The sequence below is a fragment of the Phlebotomus papatasi genome, chromosome 1, assembly GCF_024763615.1.
Source record: "Phlebotomus papatasi isolate M1 chromosome 1, Ppap_2.1, whole genome shotgun sequence".
Taxonomy (NCBI): domain Eukaryota; kingdom Metazoa; phylum Arthropoda; class Insecta; order Diptera; family Psychodidae; genus Phlebotomus; species Phlebotomus papatasi.
The window spans coordinates 91,075,886-91,100,349 of NC_077222.1; the positions used below are offsets into that span (position 1 = coordinate 91,075,886).

A 24,464-nucleotide genomic window follows, 5' to 3' on the forward strand; every position below is an offset into this window, starting at 1 on the left:
AATCCAATTTTGAGACCGACAGAGTGGGAGAGAGTTATATAATATAAATCTTTTGAAAAAGAAAGAGAAGTGAATTTTTACTTTATGATGTTTTACCAATCTAAAAGGTAAGGTGTGCAGGAGCCATAAAGATTAAAATCTATTTTAAATTTTTCTCAGTGTAGAGCAGACTTGTCCTGAAAGTCCTTCATTCTCAGAGAGAAGATGTCGCTGAAGTTGCGCTCAGCAGTGACATTTTCAATAAAAAGCGTAAATTTGTGTCTTAGCTAATCGATTTCTCAAGTTTTTGTCAAAGTTTCCTTGAGGCGTTTGTTAGATGTCAGCACTCGAGAATGGAATTTAATCGACAAGCTGACGGCCGACGTGTCAACTTTCACGGTGAAAGCGACACGTATAAAATCTGGCTACCAAAACATATTGCGTTCACTTTGAGGGTGATTTTTCCACGTAGAATCGCAGGAAGGACAACTTGTGACCATGGCCCCCAAGCAGAGGATGAAGATTGCCAACGAGAAGGCCGAGAAGTACATCACAATGCGAGGAAATGTGCCCAAGAGTTCGGTGAGTTTTCACCTTGATTTTTCGTGTCTGTGACGTAGAAAGAAATTTGGTGTTTTTCTTTATTTTTTTATCGCTTCCGGATGGAACAAGCAGAAGAACAAGGATGAGCAGTATTCTGTTGGTCCATGGCTCCTGGGACTGTTTATCTTTGTGGTGTGTGGCTCAGCAATCTTCCAGATTATCCAGTCTATCCGGGTGGCGTGAACTTTCACCCTTCCGGACAACTCCAAATCTCCTCTCGCGTGCCCACAATCCGGGAATCTGCCATCCCCAGGAATCAGACTGACGTTGGCATCAACTGAATATTTTTCACGGCATTTTTTTCCACGGATTTTTCCGGGCAGAACATTTCAATCTTTCTCTTGATGACTTTTTTTGTGCAATTTAATTTCTTTTCTCTCTTCAAATTCATTCCCAAGCAACAATGTTTGTATTTTGTACATTATTCAGGTGGAAAAATTGATGTGGTCTAAAATAAAAAATCACTGAATGTCATTTGATTTGCAAAGATTGCTTTTTTTTCCTTTTGAAAATTTCTCCCGCTCAAAAGCTCAAAACAAAAAGTTATTAGTCGTTATCGTTTCGCTTCGCTGAACGTCTCTATTGCGCATTTTTCGTGGTGCTTAGGCAAAAAAATCAGCACAATTCGTAAGATAAGAACACGTTTTAGTCTGTATTGGACAACAGGTTCGATTAGGTGTCTCTAATTTTGCTAAAAATGGCAAGGTTTCTGTGAGGAGAGGAAGATGAAGAAGATTGTGATCTACAAAATCCACTTTGAAGGGGATTTCCAGCGATTTCGGCCATCCAGAATCACCGAGAGTGTGGATTATGAGATCTTTATGCAGAAATTCTATGGTAAATATCTCAAAATTGCTGGAAAATGTGCAAAAAGTGTGAAAAAGTTCTTCCTGAACCGAGGTATTTTCAACCGGTCTCCATAGAAATTCAGTAAAATGGTCATTTTCTTTACGTAAGAGATTACATTTTCCCTCAGGACTGTGTGTCAAGCGCCTAAGTGATACAATTCAACTGATTTATTGCGAATTATTGGCTACTTTTTATCAATTTCTTATCAAATTGCACTTCTCACCATTCTTTCAAAATTCCATTTTCGCGCCATTTTTGGGTTCACTTTGAGAACAGCCAACTTCACTCTGTTGCAATTTCACCACATCCCGCCTGAATTCACCTCAGTTGGTGTTTTTATTTCGATGGAATCGGGAGTCTTTTCCGCGTTTCTCTTGCATTTCGCCCCATTTTGCGCCCCATTCCGCTATGTGAGTGCCCCAAAACAGCCCCTCATGTTGCATTAGTGCATTTCCGCGTGTTTTTCGTGTGGATTTTTGTGTAAAAGTTCGTGAAAAGTGAGTGAAAACTGTTGCTTGACATTGACACCTGTTGATTTCACTTTTTTTTCAACAAAACACTCGTGTTTTTCGCCGCGTTTTTCACACAAAATAAACCCTCCGGGAGTGAATTTGGGGCGCCGATCGGAGTCTTGGGGAGTCCCTCTAACTACGTGGAGGGTCACAGGTATCACGGTGTAGTGCAAAAAGGGAAAAAAGTGCATGAGAAGTTGAGTGTAAACAAGGTGTTTTTTGGGAAGGTTTTACAGAGAAGTGTGTAGTGAAGGTGCCCCCTTTTTGATATCCGGAGTTTTCTGAATCGTCATGGAGTCTCCGCCCGTTTTTATCGGTAAGCAGACCCCCAGGTTTCTTCTCCATCAAACAATTTCAAGATTAACTGGGTTTCCAGGGAGAAAATAGCCTGAAAACATTTCTTTTTGCCATGAAAATTACCTCTTTAACAAGTGAATTTCTTCAGAAAAGCCCCCATTTTCCGCTGCACTTGAGGCGAAACATCAAAAGAAATCCAGTTTCACTCTCAAAATCACCGAAGAAAGACGCAAGAAAGTGAAATTTTCATTAATTTTTCTCACACACTCCAAAAAATTCAACGCAGTCCATCTCTTTTGGCCAACATTCCGGTTAATACCTTTTTGCATATTTCTCAATGAATTCATCTCCCAAAATTGGGCAGTTTGCTCAGCAAATTAGCCAAATTGTCAGGTGGACACGGCAACAGGTGATTTTTTTTCCTAGCATAGAAAAAAATCCAAATATTTGGGCAGTAACTTTTAGTAAAATTAAAATGGCAAGAAAATACTTGAGGAATATTGGAGGCCTTTCTTCTGGCTCTAAGCAAAAGCGCAACTGTGTGGGTGAATCGGGTTTTAATTGGGAAGGTTTATCAGACGCCTATTTGCATATTTTCGTAATAATTTTACACACCGTGTGTCTTTTTGCGTGGATCTATCGACGAAAAGAAGTCGATAAATGTTTCAACACGATTTTTTGAACTTCTGGGAATGTTTTGCGGAAGTTTTGTGGGTTTATTTTATTAAAAAAGTAAATAATATTGATAAGATTGTCAATGAATTTAGACTAATAGGTTTTTAGCAAACTTTTAAAAAAGGGGCAATTGCGACTTCTATTAGCGGTGAAATTACTGCTTCAAAATTCCAAAAAATAAGTGGTAAGGGTAACTAGAAACAAATTTAGAAAATTAAAAATTTCTTAATACAATATTTTCCAAAATAACAGAAATTAAAGCTTAAAATTTTTCCTCAGTTAGCCCTCATGAACCTTCTTAAACGTGCAAAAAAATTAAAGGATTATAAGTTTTAAAAGATGCGACTGGCAGAAAATTATCAAAGAGGGATGTAGAGTATCTTCGAATTAGGATATTTTTGGAATTGGGATTTTTCTTCTGTTTTGAAAAAAGGAACTGACACTTATTATAATGTAATCTAGCTTCACAACGGGTTTATGGAGTTAAATCTTATCAAGGTGAAATCCAGTTCCATTTAAAAAAAAATTGGAAAAAGCCCGATTTCAAAGACACCCCAATTTAAAGGTGCCCCACTTCCCTCTACTGATTAATTTAATTAATGGATATTTTTCTCGTTAAGATATGCTTTGTTCCCATGTCGAATTACAGCTTTCTGCCTCTTCTTAAGAAACGAGTTATAAGGTAAAATAGTCTCATTTTGTATAGGGGCTACCAGAAGGGGTGATGAAGTAGGGTTTGGTATGAATGGTTTAAAAGTCTTCTTTAAACGTTGTTCCGGTGCCGTATTTCAGCTTTTTACCTCCACTCAGAAAGAAGTTATACGGTAAAGTGCTCTCATTTTGTATGACGGCCACCAGAACGGAGGATGAGGGGAGAGGGTGGTATGCATTAATAAAAAAATTAGATCATACTTTGACTCTGTACTGAATTTTCTCAAGATCGCTTTAGCAGTTCTTGCGTAATTTGTTGTCAAAATAGCGATTTATCGGAAGGATAAAGCCCTTTTTGCAAGGACTCTTAACGTTTATCATCCTGGGTTTCGGCAGCGCCTATGGCTATATGGATCTAGTTTGAATCCGACCGCCATAAAAAATAAAATAAAGAAGAAAAAACCATTCTTCCTTCTAAGAAATAGTTAGCTGAGATTCTTTATACGGGTTTCAGACCTAAGGCTTAGTCATATGGCTTAACTGCTAAAATTTTTTATCAGTCAAGAGTTCTTGGAATAATTTTACTTAGGATTGAATTATTAAGGGCAAATTTTTTATTATAGATTCCAAAAAAACCAATAAAATTGTTTGTATATAGGATTTTGAGACCTTCAGGAACTGGGCTAAACCTCTGATCTGAAGACCGCTTTACAGTTTGTCCCGTACGTGGCGATTCTGATACCGGATTTGACCATTCTCCTTTAAAAGATTATTATTAGAAAAATGTAAACCCTGCTTTGAGGTCTGATTTCAATATTTAGATTTTGATGCTAGAAACAAATAATTTCGATTTGGTAAAATTAAATTTCTCATTTTAAATAATTTTGTTTGCTGACTGAATGATTAAGATTGCTAAATTTTTATAACTATCATTTTTTGTGTAAAAACGTATGTTTTTATTTCACTGGGATGCAATCTAAGGTGATCTTTGACCACTTGAGAATTTTAGGTAGACCTTTAATGTCTTTTTGCTTTGAAACTTTTATCCGTATTCCCATTCAATTTATCTCATAAAAGCAATTACATTTTCGTATTTACAATTTGATCAAATGTGAATACAGCTGTAAGATTTGTAGGTTTTCTCTGATTCTAAATAGCCCATCTAACAAAGAAGCTGAAAATTAGCATTTCTAAACTTAATTTTGCTTATAGTTAGCCCTATAATGCTAAGTTTTAACATTTCATGTTTGTTAGCAGGTTTTGAAATGATAACATACTATATGCAAATATACACAATCTCAATCAAATCAAATTTTCCTTCCAAACTGAGAGGTTAGGTTTTTTTTTAATGAGGATTATCTTTAAGTTTATGATTAATATTGGGGGAAGTGGGGCACTTTTGAAATTGGGATGTTTCTCCGATGTTTAAGTGGAACTGAGCCATATCATAATGCAATTTACAGAGCGTCGCTCTGTTATGCCCTAGACACACTTACGACTTAAGCCGAGAGACGACTTAGTGGAAAATGATAGAAATGTAGTTTGAACATTATTTCTAATATAATTACGCTAAGCCGTCTCTCGGCTAATCCTCATGTCTGTCAAGGCCCTTAGCTTCTCAAACTGTTTGTGCAGCTTAATTATATCACTATAAGGTTCGATTTTAATTAAAAATAGGTGAAATTTCAAAGGTGCCCTACTTCCCCCTAATGCCTAAAAATACGACACAAATGTTGAATTCAAGTCTTAAAAAACCTAAAGAAAATCAGATTAAATAAAGATTTATAAAGATATTTTTAAAAACTCTGCTACTAATTAAAAAAATTATATAAATTAAATTTCCAAAAAAAAAACTTTTCTAACAAAAATAGTTAAGAAACGAGATATAGAATTTTGGTTTTAATTTTTATTTTAAAGTTTCAAGATTTATTTTCATGATCAAAAATACCCATTTGTCTTAAATAATTTGTTAAATGCTTTTTAATAAAAATGTCTAAATTGCTTAAAACATTTGAACATAATGATTTATTTATTTATTATTTTTTGAATATTTCAAAATAATCAGTAGTAATAAATCAGTATTCAGTAATTTTTTATATCACATTTTGCAATTCCTTATGTTATAAATATTTATATTCTACACTCATTTCTTGTGAATATTTATACTCTTCAAAATGAATAATTTTCTATCTAGGAAAGGTAATGAACCTGCAAAACTTTTATTTTAAATTAAAAAAATCTGTTATAAAAATGGAATCTGGAGAGTAATCACAATCAGTAATGCAGAATAAATCTAGGATCATTCAGATTTTTTTGCGGTGTATCTGATTTTTTTTCTGAATCATTTTTTTTTGTGACAAATATTTTTAAGCGCACTTGTTTTACATCTTTATTATTATTTTTTTTTGTTTTCAATATTTTTATTGATTTTGGTACCTTTTTTATTGATATTTTTTTAAAGAATCTTACGTTAGCAAATTATTGCGTTTATTTGCTTTCTGTTCTAAATTTTAATTAAAGAACAAGTTTTTAACTTTTCTTTCCAATATAAGTACTTTGGGTTTATCTATAAAATGTGTCAAATATTTGTTTTTCTTAGACTCTTCTTAACCTTTTTTTAAGGTATCCTGTGTAAGGGCCCAAATAGACTCAGGCTTAACCTCGAGAATATTTAGCCTGTAAAATTTGGCAGTGTTGATTGATCACATACTGTTATACACTGGGGGCTTAGAATCATCGATTAACTCTTTAAGGATGAAAGGGTCAAAAATCGGGGGTCAGAAAAAAACACTTTTTCTGATTTTTTAAAGCAAAACACAACTTCAGAAGACCGTAGGAAAAATTTCATTTTTGGGTCACCGGTGACCCAATCGTCCTTAAAGGATTAAGAAGTCTTAATTTTCTTTGCTAAATTCTTTACTATTAAATTTCACAGGCTAATATTCTCGAGGATCAGCTTGGGTCAATTTGGGACCTAACGTTGTAAGTAATGTTCTACGAAAGCCTAATCTCTTTATTCTAGAATTGAGTTTTATTGCGACTCATGATTGAAAAGCCCTGCGATCTTGCATGAGGGTTAATCCTTTAAAAATAAACAATAATATTTTGATCTCCCACGAAGATGCCAATGAACCAAATGCCAAAATGAGTTCAATGACTTTTGAGGATTTTATTTTGATGTCAGAGAAGCACGCATATTTTACCTCTCTCTTGCACACTCCGTACTCTATATAAACACTCACGAAAAAAATTCCTTTCCTCACCATAAAATTGTATTCGAATCACGATCTGGAGAATCTCCTTATTATCGTGGCTCTCTTCCCCAACTTCTTCATTATATATTGGGCGTTTGTGTGGAAGCCCCATAAAGAGTCCACCAAGACTCTACCTGGGCGTCTTCCTGATCAAACCACACACATGGGCGCGAATCTTATCAAATATAAACATACGGTGAGACTGAAGATTGAGAAAAGAAGATTGCTTATGCATTTCAGGTCATTGAAAGATTGACAACAATTTTCTGGGTTTTGTTTTTCTCCTCATCTTCGCAATTCTCCTCCTTCTATCTGTTCTTTTTTCTGTTTTCACTTCTCATGAATGTGTGCATAAATATTTGCTAAAGAAGATCTTTTTGTTGATGCAAAAAGACGTCACATTAAATGATCCATGAATTGATTCGTGATCTTTTTGCACATTTTCGCTTCATTTGATTTTTTTTTTATATGTTCGCGATGATGTTTGAGAGGGTGGAAAATCAGCGGAAATGCAAATTTTGCAGAGGATTGGTCGGAATGCGGATAGAAAGACAATTAAATGAGCTATTTTCCGAGGAGATTGATTGCTCCAGATTAACTTAAATGGTTTCAGATAGTGAGATTATAGAGAGTTTTGGAATAATATTTGTGGCTCTTTTTTAGAAGTTAGAGTCGATTTAGGAAAAAATCGTTCATTTCCTGATAAATTTAAGTCGATTCTGATAAGAAAAAAGTCATTTTATGGTTCATTAACCAGAAGCACGAGAAGTCTTCTTTTGAGATGTTTTCTTGACCAAGTTTGTGTTTTGTTTTTGAAGAGAGGCATATTGTTTTTTGAATGAGTGGGTTTCTCTGAGAATTTCTTGCGTTCAGAGAGGCGTCTCAATTTTTTAAAACTTACTCGTTGTGTACTATTTGGATGTGATTGTTGAGAAATCTCGATTTTTGCGCCCACGTGAACAAATACACTCCATTGAGCCCATTTGTGAAGCTATAAATGTACTCGATGAACAAGTGAAAATGATTTTGGAATAAGGGGTTTATATTCAAAGGGAAAATTTATGTTATGCATTTTTTGCAGTTATTTTTGTATAAAAATTCCTAAAATTCATTAAATGTTTGTAAAATATTTGTGATTTTGACAAATTTACAATGTATGGACGAATATTTAAAGTTTAGGATGTATGGATACTTTTTTTTGTTGTGTAGGCAGAATTTTGATTTTTTTTCAAAATAATTGAGGGTTTTAGTAATTTAGCTGTTGTTTTTAACCTCTCTCAGATAAACTTATATCAAAATTGAGTATTTTGAAGTAAATCGCTTTCATGTTGCATCAAAATGATGTTCTATTTTGACAAAAATTTCGTTCTTAAATAAATTTAGCTTTAAATGTGTTCATCGGCCTAATTTGTATTCTCTGATAAAAACTTTTGATTTTAAAACTAATTTTTTAAAGGCTAAACATTGTGGTTAGTGTTTTGAAGCTATGTACTTCAAAATGCTAAATTTTGACGTATTTTTTCAAAATTTGTATACGTCTTAATTATTATCCAATCGCGAAATATTTCAAATATCAAAGTTTTTTAAGCTGTTTTTAATTTTAAAGTTGATCACGAAGAGATATTTTGAGTGCGGAGTTTCTTTTTTTTACCAAACCATAATTTACATTTTTTGGAATTACGTAGAAATACTTTAGTCCTCTGGATCCCATTTCAGCGATGAAATCGGACCACCTCAGATTGTAATCGGAGACTTTAACCTAAATTATGACATTAATTTATGTCTTTTATGGTTTAAGTGAGTTCCCGGTCTTGTGCATGGAGGACTTAGAAGCAATGATAGAAAAATAAAATAAAAGTAAATATTACTACTTAATCTGTGGATTCTAAAATTCAAATCCAACATAAAATTAAAAAAAAATGATTGTCAATCAAATTGCTTAAATTACAATTATAGCACCATATATTTAAACCAATTCTTGGGAGAGATTCTTTACTATCTCATTTATTGTAATCGTCACAAAAGCTCAGGTCCTCTAATCGGCCCCTAACTTTTTCAAAATGTGTTTGACCACTTCCTGATCACGAATATATGGATGGCTAAAGATCTATCCCGTCCGTCCGTCCGTCCGTCCGTCCGGTCGCTCTTTAGAGCCTTATATCTCCTAAATTAAGAGATATATCGACTTGCAGTTTTCGACAATGGTTATATATCAATTGAAAATAGTATAACTTGATGCGTTGGCCACCCAACGTTGGCGTATTTTGAAAATACGCTTTTTTCAATTGTTCTGCCCCTATGGCATAGATTCGTTTAAAAAAAATACTTAAAGCTTCCCGAACCCCCTGATCCAAGATAAAAGAAGTCAATTTTTTTCATAAAATGACTAGCTCCGGTTATAATTGTCCGAATTTGAACAATGAGGGTGTTTTGGGCCCTCGTGAGATGCTACATCTTCGTCTACATCGGAATTCGTAAAACTACCCCTAGGGGCGCTATTATGAAAAAGAAAATTTTTCAAGTTGTTTGGCTTCGTCCCTGACAATTTAGATATTTTAGTATGTTGTATTTGCACTAAAATTAACCGGCCTATATCTCCGGATGTAATTAACAGGGCCCGATCAAAATCTAGAAAGCTAAAATGAAACGTCTCACAAAGAGCTACAATTTTTACGGCAATTGAACTTTGTAGGACTAACACTAGGGGTGCCACAGTCGAAAACTAATTTCCATAACACATAACCTCAATTACCTCGATTGCCGCTTAACTGATCTTGATGATTTCTTAGGCATAATTGTGGTAAAAATTTGCAATAATTTCAGAAAGTTGATTCTAAATTACTGTTATATTATCTCCCAACTTTAGTTCCAAATCCAATTTGGATACAATCCCAATTCGCTCAGATTAATAATCTCATATACTATATAAGCTGATCTAGGTTTATCTGTCCATTTTGTAAATATTTTTTAAACCAATATCAAACGCTTTGTGCGATGCTCATTAGTCGTTTCATTGAAGAGTATTATGCTCAACGCACAATAACTTTTGTTTGTGAACATGTTTTCAAAATTTTCTATCAGAGAGAGCGAGATGACCAGATCTAGATTTCATTCACTCTCACTGAAATGTCAAAAACATATTTACAAAACAAAAGTGATTGTGCGTTGGGCATTACCCAGTCTAAAAGATCATAGAAAATATTGCATAGGCTGTTTTCGTATTTCGTACGAATGAACTTAGAGTTCGAGCGACTTTCTTAAAATTTGACAAAAAATCAATTAATCTTTATGTGTTATTAAAATTGATGTGAAATAATTGCGTCATTTGAACAATATTTTCGTTACACAAAAATATTCATTAATATCCACCAAATATTGTCAGAATCTACATTTATTCCTAAAATTTATGATTATTTACTACATTCTTTATAGATATTTCCTCCTTATCTGAAATTAGTTGTAAGTTACACTCAGTAGACTCAGTATAGAATTGTATTTTGTTCAACAAAATAAAATCTCTTTTAATGTTTCTTCTGGAGGATTTTAATTTTAAATGGTGGAGTGTGAAAAGAGCTGCTGAAGGTGCGTTTTGTTGAGGGATTTATTCGGTATAAAAATCACACATGTGATAGATGCGCGCGTGAGGAAAAAATCCAAAGAGTAAAACGCTTAAAGAGAATCACTTAAATACACAGTGGAGTTTGATAAAGTTGAGGAGAAATACAAACAAGAGTCATTATCGGTACTAAATGCACACATTTTATGATTCATACCAACCAATAAATCGACGTGCAATCTCTTTCTTGCACTCGTTGATGGAAGGTGGGACAATATTTTCATGTGTCTTTCCTTGGCTTGAGGATGATAAATATCCCATTAAATTAATCATAAGGAGCTCCTCGAAGCTCCTTTTCCATGAAAGCAGCATTTAGTTCTTTGCAATTTGTCCATTTGGTTTGATTTATGACTGACTTATGCACCATGGCATTGGTAATTTAGGCTTTTGGGTTGAAAGGTTGCTCCAAGAGATTAAAGAGTATTATTGAGGTTTATCACCTTACCAATGACACTGCAATTTAGCATGATTTGTGAAGGATTCTTCAAATTGTTTCTGCAATTAGCGAGAAATAGCTTTTTTGATTTTTAATTAGCAAATTTCTTGCATACTTCCTCACATTTTTACGCAATATCGCTTTTTGATATTATGGCATTTTTCAATTCTTTGTTTGTTTCTATGGTGTTTATCCTCAAGTGAAATTGCCGGGAAATTCTTAGTTTCGAGGCATTGATTCCCTTTATTTAATTTCTAAAGGGGATTTTTTTATATTGAAAAAATATTGAATGATTTATGAATTAGTTGTTTGTTTTAACTTAAATGTTTCGTAAATAGAAAATGTGGTTAGAAATATGTAAAAATGTTTAGCGATATCTAGATTTTATTTTATTGTTGTTTTATATTGCCTTTTAGAATAATTTTTCGCTTATTATTTTTTAAAATATTTTTTTTTTTGGGTAAATTATATCACTTAAAGCAAAATTTTATTTTTTATAAACTGTTTTTTTTCTGTCTTTAATTAATATATCATTTATTCCTTCTGTTCAGTATAAATGTGTCTCAGCTAAAAGACGAATTACACAATTTCGATAAAACATCGCTAAATTTCGAAGGTTCAAACGAATTGTCGAATATTCAAATTAAATTTTCGTTCGAAACTGAAGAATTTACGATATACAGAATTAAGTTTGTTACAGGAGTAGCTTAGTATGATTTAAGACTATAATAGAACAAAACCAGGGAAGACTATCACGGATGACACTTCGAAATTGTGACAGAAAATCACTTATACCATGTCCGAAAATTTAAATAACAAACGAACTTGCAAGCATTCTGAAGTTTTCTAGAAAGAATATTAACTCGCCTAAGCTTTTCTGATTTTCTAATATCTAAAACATGTTTTTTATTTAGATTTTTAGTGATATTAAGTGGATGAAAAGTAATTGTGACTAAAATTCCATGTAAACTTGTTATAATTTCTCCCGCAAAGTATTAATTTCTATAAGGTTGTAAACTGTTGTTGGAAAACATGTAAAACATAGTTAAATTTTGTAAATGGGGTGCGACGAGAAACAAGAAAATTACCTTAAAATTTTCACGGTGAGCTGAGAAATACCATAAATGATTATCGTGAGTGATATTTTTTTCTCTTTGAGTGTACAAACCGTTTCTTCACAAAAGGAAAAGTATTTTTTATAAAAACGCAAGAAAAACATTATTTACATAGAATTACAAGCATCTTTGCTAATATTGTAGTGATTTTTATAGCTAGTATAGGTATGTGTCTCGGCTTACTCTTTTCTTTTAAACAAATTAATACACAAATTTATTTATTTTTATGGAAATTCCAGACATATTCGTAATTACCAGGTTTACTTAATATGTGATGAATAATACTAAAAAGGAAGATGAAAAATATGTGAAAATAAAACGAATACAACGAAATTGTAATAAACGGTGAGCGAAAAGACAGAATACGCGTAATATTTGTACAGTTAGCAGAGACAATAAGAAATTGTGCCATAAAACTTGATGTAAAATAATTTCATCACAATAACTGGGTTCTTATATTTTTGTTTTTCGCTAGAACACACTTCTATTCCATGTCATTGTCATAGTTATACGATCCTTTGAATTTTCATATCTTCTAGACTTACAAATTCTAAGTACTTTATCTTGCTTCAGATTATGAACTTATGACATGTGACCTAGACCGTCTTCAGACTAGAGGTTTAGCCTAGTTTCCGAAGGTCTCAAAATTCTAAATAGCAACCAATTTAATTTGTTCTTCTGATTCAAAGAGATTAATTCCCTTTATTAGTCCATTTCTAAGGCAAAATTTTCCAAAATTTTTCGACTGATAAGAAATTAGAGAAGTTAAACTTTATGGCTAAGCCTTAGGTCTGAAACCCGTATTAGCGCTTATGCCATAAAGTAAAATATCGGTTTGCGGCTTAGCTAAAAAACTGAAGACTTTAGCTAAATCCTTATTCATGCGAGGGCTTCGTACTTTATTCATGGCTTGTCCATTGCAGACATACAGCTTATTATGATACAGTGATACAAAAATCAATCACGGGAAAAAGAATTGTATACGTAGTTTAAATGAGATTTTAATTGAAATATGTAAGATTTAATACGTCAAGAAGGGCAGAAAACTAAGCTTCTCTTCCACGAAAGGGATAATTTTATAGCTTAAACTTGTCATAAAATATAAGTTTTTCTTTCTACAAAATGCCATTTGACAACTTGCCAGAATTATTGTCAAAATTGAATTACTTTATACCACGTTTTATGGCATAATTAATGTGTCTTCACTTACAGTTTTTTTTAAATAGTTTTATGGCTGCATCACATTGACCTTCAAACTTCTACCGTTGTTGTGGTACAAGATCTTGATTATTTTAATTGAATTATTTTCCTTAAAATCTGATAAATTAGCAATTAACTTAATGTGCCCTCAAGTCGAACGGTGGAATCATTTATCTAATTTATTTGCATATGCAATGATATTTGGCGATTGTTTTGACATTATGAGGTTAATGACTTCATAAATCAGTGCAATTTTCATAGAAATTGACTATAAAACATTAAGAGATTGTTAAGAATCTCACCTCTTGGAACGAATTCCAGGTTAAAATTGAATAAGTAATACTATCGGTACTTTACTTTATTAGGCTTACTATTCTATAAATCAAATTAAGATTAAGAGATAGTGTGATAAAATAATGATATAAAAAAGAAATAAGGAAAATTTTTTTTTAAATAGAGAATAAAATTCCTGACTTTGTGAAACTAAACTATTTTTGCGTGTTTTTTCTTTCACTGTTCCTCACTTTTTTGATTTATTTATTGTTTTTATTTATCTATATCATTATTCGATAGACAAACCTATTAATTGCGATAAACGATATAAATGTAAATATGTGAAAAACAGTGAAGATTTGACGACAACGATGAGAAATTTACAGTCAATGAGGCCATTTACACCGCTGTTGCATTAGATTGAGATTGAATTGTTACAAAATCTGAATCTAATGTTATGAGTTTACATTGTAATGTGAAGATTGGATTAGATTTTGGCAGGATAATTTGTGAGGTTAGAAACGATAGAAATATTATTTTCAATTTGTATTTACCGTCAGGAATATTAAAATTTAGGGGAATGTAGGCAGCCTTCGCACATTTTTTCGTGCTTCATATTCAGGACTTTTTTCTGACTAAACTGTAAAATGGGCAGTGAATTGCACTACATCAAAAAGTTCTCTGATCTTTTAGGTTTCTATGCAAGCCTAGTTCATTCTCACAGAATTGTTGGTTTTTCCTGGACAGGAAAATAAAAAAATATGACGATTTGTGCGATTCTTGCCCCCGGGGGTAGCATTCACACGATCGGGGTTTGGGTTCGTCATTGCTTTTTTTCTCGAAATAAATTTTATTTACAATTAAAAATTATTTTCCGATTGTTATACTGTATCCCCGTGAACCCACGGAAACTATCACTGCACTAAAAGAAGATATTTGAAACACCTTTTTTCACATTTTCTGGAGCACTGTTTTTTCTTCCAAATGAATATCGAAAAATCGACTATGAACATGTTCACACGGTTCACACTGTCAATAACCGTCGTCTCATGGAGATGGGAAGGAGACTATACGCCTGTCGAAGAGGAAATGACCACGAATGTCTCACTGTGGCTTATGAGGCTTTAGTGAGGTTATGATTTTCAAGCTGGAGTTGTCTGCTGGATGTACGAACGCTCACACATTCAGTGTTTGAAACCACACACAGTGTAGTACATGTGAATTTTCCGCCACCGTGAAAATAATTTCCCTCCGATGCAAAAAATTATTACATAAATATCATCTCAAGTATACTCTTTATCCACTGTGTAAGTAATTGTTTTTTAGAAATGAGTTGAATTATGAGAAATCAAATGAAATGTGCGCCATCCAAATTACCCATTTTGGGCCAATTTTCTATTTGTGATCCTAGCACCTAGGAAAGAAGGGCTTGGCTGCCTATTTTTACAATGAAGATAAGGTTCATAAATATTTAACTTATAGCTAAGAAATGCGGAACCAACTCTTTGGAAATAAAGAGAAAATTCGCATCGTTCGAAAGCTCACACGTGCGAAGGCTGCCTACATTCCCCTAGTAGCGATTTTTACGAAGGTGCACCGGTTTGATCAGCTACGTTCAAAATTCATCCACCTATATACGTCTCATTTTTGCCGTATACATTACACTGGACACGAAAATTTTCACATCAGTTTTTAAATGGAACTTTTATCTACTTGTTTTAATCGTTTGTAGGAGGTGTGATGCGTTTTAAAATCAATTTAATGCTATTTTTCTAAGACATGTTTTTGTGACACTCAGAAAACCATTTTTTCATTGCGTTCTGACAGTCGAATAAGTATGATTCTCTCTTTATCACACCTATTGTTATCCGATTCGTTTAGTAACTTAAAAAAGAAATCAATTTTTACCAAGCTACAACATTACGAAGCTGCAAAGGTTTCTCCAACTAGTTGGGTTGTTTATTTAAAAAAAATTATGAATTTTTAAATTTTTGACTTGTCATATTTTGTGCCATGTTTCCCTAATGGTATCGAGATTTGTTTGAGAATTTTGTGCGATTTTGAATGACATTTTTGGAGGATTTTTTTCATTGGTACATGACCCAGTAGGGAATTCTATAACGATGTGACAATGTCATATGACAATGTCGTGGTAAATTCGGCAGCAGGACAATGTTAAAGCCCAGTGAGCTTTCTTTAAAGCTCTTATTAACTGATTTGAATCCGATTTTCGATAAATTTTTCTGAATTTACAACATAAACATTTTTAAATTTTGTCATATGACATTGTCATACTGTTACAGAATCCCCCTATAGGATATCTGAATTACAAAGCCAGTGCTTTGTTCACTTAGGGAAGCGTACATGGCTCTCTGAGTGGTTAGGCTGTAGGGTTACAAAAGTCGAAATGTTTCGTAAGGATATCTATTTATAAGATTGTAATATAGTAATAATTTAGGGAAACTGGAGCCTCAACGAACACAGGGTAGCATCGAAGTTTGCGATTTTTTTTTAAAATTACATATTAGACTTCAGAGGACGAGACTTGTATGAGTTCATCGGATTCTTGTTCAAGTTAGTGTTTGGTGCTACCTCATGTTCGATGATGCCCCAGTTTCCCCTATAGTTTAGAAATTATGCAATTCTTCAGTGTTTCGATTACCACTCAAAATAGATTAATCTATAGTAGAGTACTTATCAAGTTTTAAGAATGCTCATCGAACTCTAGGTTTGTCCGGAAATTCCGCGTTGTTCAAAATTCTAAATTTTACAACTATCATCAATATATTTTACAAATTTTCTTGAATTTAAAGAAATATACAGTATGACTTTTTGGCTAAAAATAAAAGCGATGCTCTACTAGTTAGATTTACAGCCCTTCCAAAATGATAACAACGTAGCGATAAGATATGAGATTCTTCTCTTTCAGATTTTTGACAAAAAAGAAAACATTTGCAATAGACCTCGCTCTCTTCGAATTCCACATTAAATTGCTATGTATTTTCCCACCAGAACCACGCAGAAATGTTTAAATGTTAAACGGTGGTTAATTGTGTGTCTACAAAGCCATAATTGAATATGTTGGACAAATTGCAGCTGAACGCAAATTTGCATTAATTTTCATACATGATCGACTTAAAATGCGAAATGCATCCGAAATGGCCCAATTACTGGCCCTCTGTGCATCAAGAGTCTGTATCTTTTATTCTTTTATTCTTCTTTAATCGCCATTGAAGTATATAATACATGGTGGAAGATTTATGTCGCATAAATTGACAACTTTCTATTTGATATGCCTTGATGAAGTTATGTTGAATGGTCGATGGGAAAGCAAAATGAGAGTCAGAGAGACGCAAAAATAATCTTCTTGGTAAATTCTGCATCTCGATCTTGTTCACTTTTTGAGAGGATATATATCCATATAATGTTTCATCTATGAGGATCACAAAGCCACAAAGTGGTTTACGGATTAATTTATGATGTGTCTGAAATGGGTGTTAATCGCTTTTCACATTGGATGCATTTTGTGCAATGACATGGTGATAATGCGTGTTAGTTTCCAATAAGAATTTATACAAAATGTGGTTTGAAATGGGCGAGATAAATTTCCAAGTGCTAGATGGGGTAAAAATAGAGCAGATGGAAAATCTTAGATTCCAGCAATCTTTTTCTTCTTCTTTTTAGCTCTCCCACATTTGCTTCAACATTCAATTGAGATTAATTTGTGAATGATGATGAGAATGTTTTTGTGAGGGAGGAGTAGAGACAAGTTGGAAAATATTTTGGGAATATTTGAAATAGTCTTTTAGGAGATAGGGGAAAGCTTTCAGGCTTCGCACATACTGTAGGGGAGACTGGGGCAAAAAGTCACAAATCGAAAAATTAAAATTCAATATCTTCCAAGGTAAAAAAGAAAACGGCTCAAATTTTTTTTATAGATATCCTCCATAGACCTTCTTTAATGACGTAAGTTTCTTAGAATTCGGACAAGGAATTTAGAAAATAAAAAATATCGAAATTTTTTGCTCTATTTTTGAAATATTTTTCTTGGAGAAGATAACAATTATTACCTAGGGTAAGTGTGCCTAGTTCCGACCAACTTGCAATTTCGGGCACCTTTTTTGTTCCTTGAATTTCCATGAACTTTTAGATTTTATGTACTATAAAGATTATACAATGCAAAAGGATAACAAAAAATGTAGCTACGACAAACGAGATGACGTAAAAAAGGCATTGGAAGAATTCCCGAAGGGCAAGGAACTATGAGAATGAAAGTGGCCGAAATAGGGCACCAAAGCTATGTCTACATTTTTATTCATTTTAAAATGTATTAAGAATGATTTTAGAGTAAATAAAGACGGTAAACTCTTTACAAGGTTCCATGCAATACTCTTTCAGAAGAAAGAATAAAAAAAATCAATTTGTATTTAAAATATTACATTTCAAACTTGAAACTTTGGCGCTTGCATGCAACTATGCCGAAATTTGGCACACTTGCCCTACTTATTTTCCAAAATTGATGCACTGGTGAATATTTTCTAAATAATTTGGATTTTTTGAATACGAATCCGCTATCTATTTTAGAATTTCACAAAAGTTCTTTTCTCCAGAAATCCTTTTATTAAGAATGGCCACTTGGGGTAAAAAGTAACAAAAGGTATAGAGCAAAAAGTAACAAAAAAGCGAAGCAATTTCTGATGTCTCACGGCGAAAAGAAATGTCATTATCATGTCTCGCCGCTTGTTGTTTGCATTGGTCAAACGATTTGCAGTCTTTTGTGTTCTCTAGGTATTTATTCAAGTTTACGTAAGCCTGTAATGAACCGAATCAAAATATGATAATACCCATTGTCTCGTACTATTTGCCCCAGCATTTTTGTGAATAGTCACAAAATTACCTTTTAGAAATTGGCTCGATAAACGTATTTCCTTACAAAATAGAGGAATATTACTTTCACAAAGTTGTAGATCGGTAAATTTCCTATAAATCTGCGCTAATTAGAAATTTTTGAAGCGCTCGAGTAGCTTGTGAAAAAATAAAATATCCGTTTTGTGACTTTTTGCCCCAGTCTCCCCTACCTTCGAACACTTGACAATTTGCCCAAATTCTTTTGATGAATCTAACCTATCTATGGCATATTTTAATAGCTAGTCTTAAGTCAGACATTTCCTGAAAAAATAGGTCAGATTCATTAAAGGAATATAAGAAAAATTATGAAGTGTTCGAAGCTACTATGTGTACGTACGAAGCCTCAAAGTCATGCCCTATATAGAATGGAATGAGTTTTCATGTAAAATTGTCACGATTTCTAATTTATATTTTGAGTGAAATGTGAAAGAGTCTTTAACATTGCCAGAAAACATTATTTTTATTGGGCGTCTTCGTCACTAAAAATTTTTCCGGGTTTTATAGGAGGGAATACCGCCAGTTCAGTGAACTCTTCGTCATCGAACTTGGAGTCCCGCGCACAAATTGATTTTAATTAGTTTGCGTCGCGCGAACATTCAATGCATTAATAAAAGAAATTATTGGATGCGTGAATGAGAGAGAGAGAGAAAGAGAAAAATGCTATACTCATCAATGAATCATTTGTCGGCCGTTTAAATGTATTTTTTGCTATCAATTTATTTCCTCCTCCTCTTCTTTTTATTTTATTCTATGCTGTCAATGAAAAATTTCAACTGCCGATGTTTTTATGGTTTTTCGACATGGAGTAAGAGAGTGGAGAGATTGTGTTGAAGAACACATTTCATACATGGTGTTGAGATTGTTCGAAAAGTGGCATTTATCGTTTTAACATTCGTGAGGAACACAATGTGATAAAAATTCACCTGTCTTATCGCGCCATTCCATTCAGCTTGGCTTCCAGGTAGTTTTTTTTTTGCCTCAAGCCTCTGTCACAGAATGTCTCAATATTAGTGGCTCTTAGAAATTTATTATCATAAGCTTATCGACAAATTTTCTATGAATTAGGTTAGATAGAGATCAGTGTTTGCGGTATAGGCTAAGAAAATGAAAACAAAAGAAATTATGTTCTATCTCAGACAATAACCCATCAAATGGTTTTAGTAATAATTCATTTTTTAAAGGTTGCTCTACATTTACATTCATTTAAACATCATTTTACAGACAGTTGTTCAAAAAAAAAAAACAGATAAAAAGTTTAATATCACCTAATTAAAACAGATTTTGCAATAAATAAAGAAATCTTTAGTTTATCTAACACGCAACAAATTTTGATGATTTATCTAAGACATATACCATATTTACGGTCTATGACACAAATTATATGTCATAAGTTGCTCTGCATTTTGTAAAAAGTTAAATTTTATTTGCACTAGATTCTCAAGAGCTAAACTCCCCGTTGGCATTTGAATTGACATAATAGATGTCTCTCCGGAGCGGCGCCGATTTCTCTTAAGAGCTTTTCCCTACACAGAAAGAATATTTTGTAAGGGAAATCTCGGTACGTTAGGACGACTCAAGCTTCGAACAATTCATTATTTTTAATCTGTTTTAAATGAATTTGACCCGTTATAATATTACAGTAGACTCTCACTAATTCGGCTCTTTTAAGATCGGGCTACTTCTTAATTCGGGCATCAGTTAAATTCGAAAAATTTTATCGACATTTTTTAAGTTTTTGAATGAAGATAATATTCTGAAATTTGGCATGTTTCGTCTCAGTTATGATGTTATTTTGCATTATAAAGGGTGTTTCATGAAATTTACTATAAATACGAGTATGTAAACTTAGTTCGAGTATGCGGAAGAACAAAAAATCGTTGCATTTCAAACAATTTGATGCACGAATTTCTCTCTAATTCGGGTGACATTTCGGTCCCAAATGCACGAATTTGAGAGAGTACTGTATATTTTAATAGCTAGTACAATGTCTCAAATTTCAAGAAAAGAGCTATGGCTGAAATCCATTAAGAACATAGAAGCAAAATTAAGTTGTCCGAAGCTTGCGTCGTCCGAAGGTAGCGCGCTTTCCCCTAATATTATTCGTAAATGTTTGTGGATTCCTACTGGAGACTTACAAAATGCTTGTAAATCGCATGATTCACAAAAAAGCAGGTAAAAGACAAACATTTATTCGTACATAGGGTAAGAGTTCATAATTTTGGACAGTTTCTAAATTTGGACACTTTGAGGATACAATTGGACACTATAAATAAATTGATTAAAATTATTGATTTTTATTCTAATATTTGATGAATAATGAATTCTATCTTAATATTAGTTCTTTTTGGAAGATTTTAAGACTAAATACATTAAATTTTGAACATGATTTGAGTTAAAATTGCTTTGTTCAGTTTGTTCAGCGTGGGCAATTGGTTACGAGAAATATGACAGAACTTCGTATTTACTTCAGTCTTATTTAGCTGTGGTGAATTACTCACAAATTTTCTTTGCTGTTTTTAAGTGATATTATTAAATATTCGTTGAATATTGTGTTGATTCACATTTATAGTGACTTGTTGATTTGACCTGAAGTGATATTTGCCTTGCGAATTACGTTTTTCGTGTGAAAAATGGGCAATTTTCTAAGAAGTTCACCAGTAGGATGTTACTTCTTATTTTGGAAAGGAGTTTTGATCCTATTGAGGCGGATTAGCTGTCCAAATATACAGCCAAGTTGTCCAAATTAATAACCAAGTTGTCCAAAATAAGAATCAAATTCACCTCTACATATCAATTCATTCTGAAAAGAGAGTAACAAAAAAATCAATTAGTATTGAAAATATCGCACTTCAAACTCAGTACATTGATGCTTATGAGCACTCTGTCCAAAATTATGAGCCCTTACCCTAGTTGTTTTTTATTCGTTTTTTTTTGTAAACTAGTTAGTATGTGTCTTGGCAAACTTTTGATTTTTTTTTGTTAACTATGTTTTTTTTTAACATACCCCTTAACTCAAAAGTGATTTCGTATTTAGTTCAAATTCTTGGTAGTGGCTCCGACACACCTTTTAGATCAGGATAATTTCTTGAAATTAAAATTCACATCCCTTTCTTTCTCACACGTTTTACATATGTCCATCTCATTCTTTCATGTTCTAAATTTGATTGAGCTAAGAAAGATTTTGTGTGATGTTTACAATAAAAAGAAGAGTGCGAAAGAGTGAGATAGACATATGCAAAACGTTTGAGAAAGAAAAAAATGCGAATTTCGACTTTATGAAATTTTCCTGGTCTAAAAGGTGTACCGGAATCATAATGGCTCCGGCACACCTTCTAGATCAAAAAAATTTCACGAAGTCAAAATTCGAATCCCTTTTTTCTCTCATTCTTTGAATATGTCTTTTTCATTCTTTCGCACTCTTCTTTTTCTTTTAGACATCACTCCAAATTCAATTTAACTTAATCGAATTTGGAGTGCGAAAGAATGAGATAGGCATATGCAAAACGTGTGAGAAAGAAAGGGATGTGAATTTTGACTTTATGAAATTTTTCTGACCTAAAGGATATGCCGGAGCGGCTGGATCCATAATGGCTCTGGCATACCTTTTAGATCAGGAAAATTTCATGAAGTCGAAATTCGCATCCCTTTCTTTCTCACATGTTTTGCATATGACTATCTCATTCTTTCGCATACCAAATTCGATTGCGCTAAATTGAATTTGGTGTGATGCTTAAAAGAAGAAGAAGAGTGCGAGAGAATGAGATAGACATATGCAAATCATGTGAGAAAGAAAGGGATTGGAATTTCGACTTCATGAAATTTTCCTGATCTAAAAGATGTGCCGGAGCCATAAGGAACAAAATTTCACTTTGGTTCATTTTGATTACTTTTGATAAGTAATTTGAATATAGCTAAAACAACAACCAGTTTTTGGATCTTCGAAAGAGTTATTCCTCTTTGTGGTATAATTTGCAATGTATTTAATCTTGAATTATAGTTCTATTAATTGTTATGTAGGAAGGCTATAGCATTATACAAAATATATTGAGGGTTAAAATATTAAATATATAAATATAAAAATTAAATATTGTTTCTCTTAACTTCTTATTTTTTGGTAAAGAAAGTATAGCAACAGTAGGGTTATTGTCTCGGATAAGAATCACTTGTGAAAACTTTATAAAGAGCTTTATTTGTTTATTTTTAATAATATTAATGAAGAAACATCTTATTAAAAACAATTATTCTCATTGCTGCACTAAAACTTTGAATGGAAAAAGTATAGTGAATTTCTTAATAAATACTCTATTTCATACATAGACAAACTTACTGATATAATTATGCTCTAAAACTAAAAAGAGCACAATTAACAATTACATCCAGAGAGTGTGAAAAGAATTGATGAATGAAGTAGATAAAATGCGATGACAATAAGGTTGAAAAAGTTAATAGAGAAAATTTGCTTCTCACAAAAGCGCGCCAGATAAATTAATTATTTTGAATTAAATTTAAGAAATAATTATGTCTTCTAATTAATTTTAATTGAAAAAATATATATCGGAGTGAAATTATCTGTCTAGGGCACTTCTTCAAAAAAAAAAGAAGAAAAAAAAATTGAGAGATGGTAATTAAAATGTGTGAAACATTTTCTGTGTGACAGAATGTAAAAATTTGCGTTTCACTGACCATTTGCCGTTTTTTTTACGTAATATGTTTGCTCATGGAGTAAACGATGTGTTTTTCATCTTTCCTCTCTGGCAAATATTAAACGGAATATTTACGAAAATGTTGGGCGGAGAAAATTGTGCAAAGGTGAAGAGTTGGAGTGTTTTATTGCACACAAATGATTATATTGGAATTATGTGGCTGAAAAGAAGAATATTCTTCAATTGAGATTTTTATATCTTTTTTTTTCTTTTTTTATTTTCAGATGAACGACAAGATGTTCAGAAGAAGACGTTCACAAAGTGGATAAATGCGCACTTGTCCAAGGTATCTTAATTTAATTTGTGACCTCTTGCACTTCTGCTTGACACCCATCAATTAGCATCTAGCGTGTGATTGACAATGGGGTGCGATAGGGTTAGAATTTTTCAGTGAAATTTTCAAATATACTTTGAATATTTGCCGTATTACTTAAGACGAAATTAAGATTAAGTAATTTAGAAAATAGAGCATAAAGAAATATTTAAACATTGCATGATTTTCGTAAGTTGACATATTAAATTTAACGATTATTGAGTAAGTGATAGGCTGGAGTAACCACTTATCGCCAGTTCTGTTCCCAGTTCAAACTCGATTATTTTGAGCAATATTATGCAAAGAATACATTCAGCATTTCTTTTTCCTCATGATCACCTTATTATTACTCACATTAAATGATTTTTATTCACTTTTATTTGAGAAATCAAATTATTAGACTAAATTAGACTATTGCAGAAAGTAAACAAAGTAGATTTGACAACTGAGAATCTATGAAGTGAAGTTAGCGTCGCCTATTGAAAAGCAATGGCGACAGGTGGTGAATCAATTTTAGAATATTACCACTTTCCGCCATGCCTCATTTTTACATAAAAATAATATAAAATGAAATATTAACTAACTAAATAGAAATTTTATGTATTCGTCGAATGTAATTAAATGTTCAATAGACAAATTATTATTTATTCAAAATCGGAAATTCTGTTCAATGAAAGTTTCATGACACTTATTATATTTGGTAAGAAATATTGGTTTTGATGCATTTGCTTAAAATATTCCTCTAAAAAATGCCCAAACATTTAAATTCAAAACAAAAAATGAGTGTTTTTCGACTCTATACGTAGCAGCAATAAAAGTACAAGTAACTTTGCGGCTCATTTATTTCATAAATCGTGAAAAATAGCGATTTCAATATAAGTGGCGAGAAGTGGGGCACTGGCGAGAAGTGGTGATTCCACCCTAGTTTTTGTTTATTGTTCGGAAAAGTATGAATTAGAAGCAAAATGCTATTTTATGTTTTATTTCTCGTTATAAAATTACATTTTTTTTCAACGTAGAACTGAAATAATTAATTTTTATGATATTTTTGAGTTATTCTACCCAAACCTTTGAAAATTT

The 24,464-nt window shown here is 32.6% G+C and overlaps 1 protein-coding gene across 1 annotated transcript in view; it reads left to right on the plus strand.

Moving 5' to 3' along the window:
- Positions 1-1,219: 1,219 nt before the first annotated feature.
- The window catches only part of LOC129809718 (dystrophin, isoforms A/C/F/G/H-like), a gene marked incomplete at its 3' end in the record, with an annotated part of 29,239 nt that continues 5,994 nt past the window's right edge, over positions 1,220-24,464 (plus strand). Inside the window, exons 1-2 of the mRNA XM_055859757.1 lie at positions 1,220-1,419; positions 23,296-23,357. Coding sequence (XP_055715732.1) covers positions 1,308-1,419; positions 23,296-23,357 — 174 coding nt within the window. The remainder of the gene's footprint in view (positions 1,420-23,295; positions 23,358-24,464) is intronic.